This window comes from Toxotes jaculatrix, chromosome 7, assembly GCF_017976425.1.
Source record: "Toxotes jaculatrix isolate fToxJac2 chromosome 7, fToxJac2.pri, whole genome shotgun sequence".
In the NCBI taxonomy this organism is placed as follows: domain Eukaryota; kingdom Metazoa; phylum Chordata; class Actinopteri; family Toxotidae; genus Toxotes; species Toxotes jaculatrix.
This window is the reverse complement of record NC_054400.1, coordinates 28,712,928-28,719,732: the sequence shown is the minus strand read 5'-3', so window position 1 is coordinate 28,719,732 and position 6,805 is coordinate 28,712,928. Positions and strand designations below refer to the sequence as shown.

The following is a 6,805-nucleotide window of genomic DNA, read 5'->3' as shown; positions in this document are numbered from 1 at the left end:
CCTATGAACCACAGTCAACATTTCACCTGCTCCGCAACCTACCGTCAACCACCTGAGATTGACGTATGCTTGAGCCAATGGGATCCGTGAAGAACCGTCCTCGGCGCCTGTTTGATTGGCTGGTTGGGCGGTCGCTGTAAGGCCACATGAAGACACAATAAACTGGAAATTACCAAACGTTCCGACTCTTTTGTAAATGATCAAAACACAACCGGTTCCATTCATAACCTCGACAAGTTACAGAAGCATTTTGTAACGATAGATGGTGTGATATTGACAGCCCAGCAGGTATATTCTCCCCCATGTGTCATGGAAACACCCAGCGGTGTCTTCTTGTAGAATGTTTGTAGTGTGTCCATTATTACCTACCTGTTTTTACTGTTGCTTCACACAGTCACAGGTTTTATTTTCTGCAGGTTTCACATCACTGTGGTATCAAACTATGATGGAATCGCTCATTACAAAGTATATTTAGATTAGACTGAAGGCTCGGTTAAATAACACAAAACCCTTAGCTGTGGATGAAGTTTTACTGATGTCATCTTTTCGACCATAGGACAAGACAAAGCATGTGTAACTACAATATGGGCCCAATTTTTATTATTATTTTTATTAGCAGTATTAATAGTCTTCTATTTACAAAATAAGTTAAATGTTTTCACTTTGTCTATATGGACAAAACTGTGCCTTAATACTGAATATATTTTAATCTATATGTGGCTAAAGGCTGTTCACGGACATCACATTGCATAACTACTGTAAAGTCTATGGTAACACTATTTTTACACTTTATTTTTGATTGTCATCACCGGAATTGTCACTGCGCCATTGTTTCTTCCTCGACGCTTGTGAGAGGTTTGGTCGTGTGTTTAATCATGAGCGTTTACTCCCCTCAGTGGTCTCAGGTGTGCGTAAGGACGTCAAAGTGTCGTGAAGTGGGCGGGGCCGCACGTACCGGAAATGATGATCCACTATTTAACAATATCCTCAACGCTACTCAACACAAAACACATACACATTATACTGCTATAACCAACAACGAATAGTAGCTAGAAAAGTGAACATTACTGTACCAATGCATGGTCACTTTTGACAACACTATTTGGGAAGGACCACGCAGGCTATTTTCACATAGTATTAATTAGTCTATTATTTGACGCTACGCTAATAAATAATATGTCAAACAGTTATTGGATAGAAGCTATTTCAAAACAAAATAGGTGGTAAAAATGGTATACATTTTTACGATGGCAAATCTACCTTCTTGACTTTTATTTTGATAGATATACTTTAACTTCCGTGTCACCTGTCTGTCGGTTTTCACGTTAAGCAAGGTGAAATGAACTTAGTTTTTTCTCATTTTTGATTCTGACAAAAAATAAATAAATTAAATAAAGACTATGTTTTATAGACACACACAAACACATGTATTTATTTAATTTTATTAATATTAATTTTGTCATGGTGGATGGGTCTAAAATTCTACAAAACCATTGCCATAGAGAAAAAGCCAGTCAAAGGAGCTAACCGACATAGAATTTAAAAGTGAACTACTCTAAGATGCAGATTGTGTTTTCAGCTTTCTTAATGCTGTAAACTTTAGCTGGCTCCTGCCATTAATGGTTCACAGAATTTTAGGCAAAAGGATTGGTTTATTGTCAAAATACACTTTGCAATTCTCTTTTAAAATCAACAGCCAGATCTTTCAAAACTAAAACTTAGCGCTTCTAACATAAAACTGTCTTCATCTGTAATAAAAGCTTTATAATAGTAAATAATAATAATAATAATAATAATAATATTGTGATTATAATCAGTTACATACAGTACTGGTCTGAGACTGAGACATGCTTTGCATCCTCATCTTATCAGTGATTTCAGCTTAGAAGTTGTAGGTTGGTTTCCAGTAGTATGGCTGAAGTTAAAATGATAAAAAGATATGAATCTGAATTGGCCTTTGTTGGACGATAGGTGGCGTAGATGATAGAGGACACGTACGGAAACCAAACACGTCCATGACGGAATCCCGGAAGTGTTACAGGAAGTTGCGCATGTCTACGAGCCAGGTATAATGGCGCCTCTAGATTTGGATAAATATGCGGAGATTGCCAAACAGTGTAAATACCTCCCAGAAAATGACCTCAAGGTAAATGTGACTTTGTAGAAATCTATTTGATTAAGATATGTGGTTAGCTTATAATGCTAACGTTAGCTCACCTCTGTTTTATGTTGCAACGGCGTCAGTTGCTAACGTTAGCTTCAGATAGCCGGCTGATTTCATCTCTTGGCCAGGAAGTCAAAACCGTTAGATAAACAGTTCAATTTACCGTAGTCCAATAAAAGATCAACTATCCTATCAAATGTTACTGAAGCAGAAATCCGGATGAACTGCTTTGGTATGTCATTATTTGCCGATGTTTGAATTACCTTATCCGTCCTCGTGACCTGATGTTGCGGGCAGGTCGTGATGTTTGGTTGACAGCTGACTGTTTACTATCAGTCCTGACTGGAAACTTCCTCTCTGAGGACACACCCGGTGGGCCACAGCAGGGATCATGGTCAAACTTTGTTCACATAACTTTATAACTTTTTCTGTATATAAACGTTTATTATCAAAGCCACATACTTCACACCTCAACGAAGTAGCTCAGACCGCTGTGGGAATAATTTCTCTAAATAGCTGGAAACTACACAGTTAAGATGTGTTTGCTTGTGTTAGGTTTGGCCAGATTTGGAAAAGAGTTTGGCGCCGCGTTTCCTCCATTCAAGAGACAGCATTCGATATTAGACAGTATTATAACAATGAAAGCAATATTAGTACAAATGCACTTCCTTATTTAATATAAGTAGCTTTTAATAAATTAATTACACATGCAGACACTCACAGTACATTCAGCTGGAAGGTTTCAGGCAGTCTTATTACTTATTACTCTGTTGTGAAAATTGCCATATGAAACCATTCAGTGCCTTTGTTAAATGATGGCTGAACCCTTATCACTTATGTCTGTTATATTTTCATCTGCGCAGAGGTTATGTGACTACGTGTGTGACCTCCTGCTGGAGGAGTCCAACGTTCAGCCTGTCTCTACTCCTGTAACAGTATGTGGGGACATACATGGACAGGTAAAAAAAAAACATGTCTCAAAGCAGTAGGCGTAAGGACACTACAAGAAACACCTTGTTTTCCTAAATATTTCTGAGGAACATCTTTTATGTGACAGTTTTTACAGCATGCAAGATCTGAATTTTCTCCCTTTCTGTCTTAGTTTTATGATCTCTGTGAACTCTTCCGAACCGGTGGCCAGGTTCCAGACACAAATTACATATTTATGGTTGGTATATTTAAATTAGTTTGATTTTGAGAAACATCTGTGGTAATGGATTTGTTGGAACTGATTTTTGGCACAGTGTTGGTTATACACCTCTGTCATCGGTAGGGTGACTTTGTTGACCGGGGTTACTACAGTCTGGAGACTTTCACCTACCTGCTGGTGCTGAAAGCCAAATGGCCCGACCGCATCACGCTTCTACGTGGAAACCACGAGAGCAGACAGATCACCCAAGTTTATGGCTTTTATGGTGAGGTGATTCATGGAAGAGCATGATCAATCCCTGGCCCTGTACAGACCTCATTACCATTGATACACACTTTGACTTGAAATAAGTGAGGACTTTTTTTTTTTTTTTGGTCTTACAGATGAATGCCAGACCAAATATGGGAATGCTAATGCTTGGCGTTACTGCACCAAAGTGTTTGATATGTTAACAGTTGCAGCGGTAAGTATTGATGTATTACTCTACTTTATGGTTGTTACTTGTCTCTGTTTGTCTCCCTGGTATTAAAGCTGGATTACATAATATGATTCTACTGTCTGAGCCTCTTTAGCTGTAACAAATGAATGGTCTCTACCTGCTGCTTGGCTATCATTTCTACTTTACTTCTCTCTGGGATGAATATCTTGTTTAGGTTAAATACAGTATGAAGTCACTAATTTTATGACTGTGCCTGTGTAGATAAACCTGTCATACATTTCTGAAAAAGACTCACTGTGGGAGATATTTTTCTTATCTAACATGGTGTCACTCCTCTGATTAACCTAGATCTTAATAATGTGCCACTGTTATCTTACAAACAGTAGCACAACCACCTGAAAGGACTTTTAAGTTATATATTTGTTGTACCTGAGAATATGGTGTCAGTCCAGAACCCATCAGGTCACACTTCCCCAACATTCATCACATTTATAATGGATGTGTGATGTCCTAGCTCTTATGTTATGTTATTTTCTGTCAGCTGATGGACGAGCAGATCCTGTGTGTCCATGGAGGCCTCTCCCCAGACATTAAAACCTTGGATCAAATTCGAACCATTGAGAGGAACCAGGAGATCCCCCACAAAGGAGCATTTTGTGATCTGGTGTGGTCAGACCCTGAAGACGTGGACACCTGGGCCATCAGTCCCAGAGGAGCTGGCTGGCTCTTTGGTGCAAAGGTCACAAATGAGGTCAGTTGCTTTTACTTTTATTCAGTTCAGCTCAGTTTTTTTGACCTCCTTTTGTCCTGCAGTAACATGGGTTCAGCCAATCTTAGGAAAGAGTGTTACTCATGGCAACAGCTAGATGGCAACATGACAACAATGTTGTCAACAATTGTCTTAAATTCAGTTCTTCCGAATAGACTGAAATCCTTGGTGGAGAGAATTCTTTCAATGAATTGTTCCCCTTCCTGCTGATACTTTGCATAAGGTGCAAATTGGAAAAGAACCTTTAATGAGAGCCCTGGGCTGCAGCAGTGGAGTTGTATATTTGACACTGTTAACCCAAAATAAATCCTGTTTCATCTTGGAAGCAGTCTCTTCCACACAGATGACAAGCAACACACTATCTATGTGTCTCAAGTCTGTCCCTGGTTTGCTGAACAGTAAATTGGATTACCGGCACTGATTAGGTTACTGATTAAATGATCAGTCACAGGCAAATGACTGTGTGACTCAAATGACTGAGTCACTAGCTGTGACATGATTCCAACGCAGCACATAACAGTGATAAAGGTGATTATAACACCACACGATATATACAGTGTTTCACCGTAGTTAGGCCATAGAGCCAAAAGGCATGAAAAATGAATAGCATTTATCACTACAGCAGGAAGCTTTGAAAAGGTGGGGCCAGTTCCAGGCACTGACACTTGCCACACCTATAGTACATCACTAATGTGTCACTGTGGGAAAAGCAATAATAAAATGAATGACGCCTGAATAACATTGAGCTGCTTCAGTTTCAGGCTCCTGGTGCTGGACATACTGAGCTGTTATTGTTTCCTGGGACACTTGGAGAAAGCAAAATCATTGTTCATGTTGCTTTTTCTACTATGACAAGTCAAAATGGCAGTATAAAAAAAGGGCCAGTTATCAAAAGTCAAAAGCGACAGTGATGTTCACAACTTTCTGCTGTGAATTCTGGTAATTTCGTTTTAAGGAACTGAACCTTCACTGACACAAATATGGCTTTGGGACAGAGGAAGCAGAGACTGCTTTGAGACAGACCTCAGGAAGTTACCTTTCACAAACTGTTTGTGGCTGCGAAGATAGAAATCTGAAAATATATATATCTGGAGGCCCTATAGTAGCAGTAATGAAAAAGTCTTTGAGGTTTTAAACACATTTTTCTCTCTTCCCTTCTTTCGTATCTCCATCTTCAAAAAACACTGCAGTTTGTTCACATCAACAACCTGAAGCTGATCTGCCGAGCACATCAACTTGTCCATGAAGGCTACAAGTTCATGTTTGACGAGAAGCTGGTCACAGTGTGGTCAGCTCCTAACTACTGCTATCGCTGCGGCAACATCGCCTCCATTATGGTCTTCAAAGATGCGAACACAAGAGAGCCAAAGCTCTTCAGAGCTGTGCCTGACTCTGAGAGAGTCATTCCACCCCGAACAACAACACCTTATTTCCTGTAAGCACATTAAAACGAAAACAACACTGCCATTTGTTCAGGGCTCAGATACTGACAGGGACAGTGGCATCAGCATTTGTGAACCCATTTAAATTCTGTACAGTGCATTTAGAGTATTTACAGTGCATTTCTTGGTGCCAACTGTCAATTGTTATTCCCACTCTGCGCATATAATGCCATTATTCTGCAGCTTAAATCACACTGAGATATTACAGTGAGGTAAGTTGGCTCAGTAGCATCGCTGTGCTGTTCAAATGTTTGAGAGGAAGAATTGACGTGACACAAAAGTCAACTGACACTTGTAAAATGTTTATATTTATAAAATCTCAAATTTACTTTGCATTGCAATAAAAATTTACTCTGCTGAGAAAATAGCAGGTGCAGTGTTATATACAAGGTTTCATTTTATTTTGTTATAGTAATGTATTAAAGCTGGGTGTAAGATAATGAAGCACTGCACAAAAGCAAAAATTGCATCTATTCTGACAAATTTCAGTGGTGTTATCACTGTTGTGTGTGATCATACAACGAAACATGTAAACCTGAGAGTTGATGTGTAAAAATGAACTATACCTGTTTGTTAGAAGATTCAGGATTGTCTAAACCTGTGGTACCTTAAGTTCTCTGTCATTTCCAGATTTTGAATCAGCGCTTGTAATTATTCTTTGTGTGTGTGTGTGTGTGTGTGTGTGTGTGTGTGTGTGTCACCATACTGTTTTTAAATAAAGAAATCCAAAAATTGTAAAAATGATTAACATTTTATGGTTCTGCAATCAGATCGTGTGGCTTGTCCTATGTTCTGAGGGTTTTATCTAAATTCTGCCAGAGATGACTTGACTATCAGGATG

The 6,805-nt window shown here is 39.1% G+C and overlaps 1 protein-coding gene across 1 annotated transcript; it reads left to right on the top strand.

The window, feature by feature from the left end:
• The first annotated feature begins 2,025 nt into the window (after positions 1 to 2,025).
• Positions 2,026 to 6,778, top strand: LOC121184261 (serine/threonine-protein phosphatase 6 catalytic subunit). The gene is made up of 7 exons (XM_041041828.1): positions 2,026 to 2,146; positions 3,028 to 3,123; positions 3,267 to 3,332; positions 3,438 to 3,579; positions 3,698 to 3,777; positions 4,295 to 4,504; positions 5,713 to 6,778. Exons 1-7 carry the CDS (start codon positions 2,072 to 2,074, stop codon positions 5,959 to 5,961), a joined length of 918 nt encoding a protein of 305 aa, XP_040897762.1. The 5' UTR covers positions 2,026 to 2,071; the 3' UTR covers positions 5,962 to 6,778.
• Positions 6,779 to 6,805: the final 27 nt, after the last annotated feature.

Coding starts and splice junctions, on each gene's coding strand:
- LOC121184261 (XM_041041828.1), top strand. CDS start 2,072: ATGGCGCCTCTAGATTTGGATAAATATGCGGAGATTGCCAAACAGTGT. Junction 3,124..3,266: donor GTGGGGACATACATGGACAG/GTAAAAAAAAAA, acceptor TTTCTGTCTTAG/TTTTATGATCTCTGTGAACT. Junction 3,778..4,294: donor ATATGTTAACAGTTGCAGCG/GTAAGTATTGAT, acceptor ATTTTCTGTCAG/CTGATGGACGAGCAGATCCT.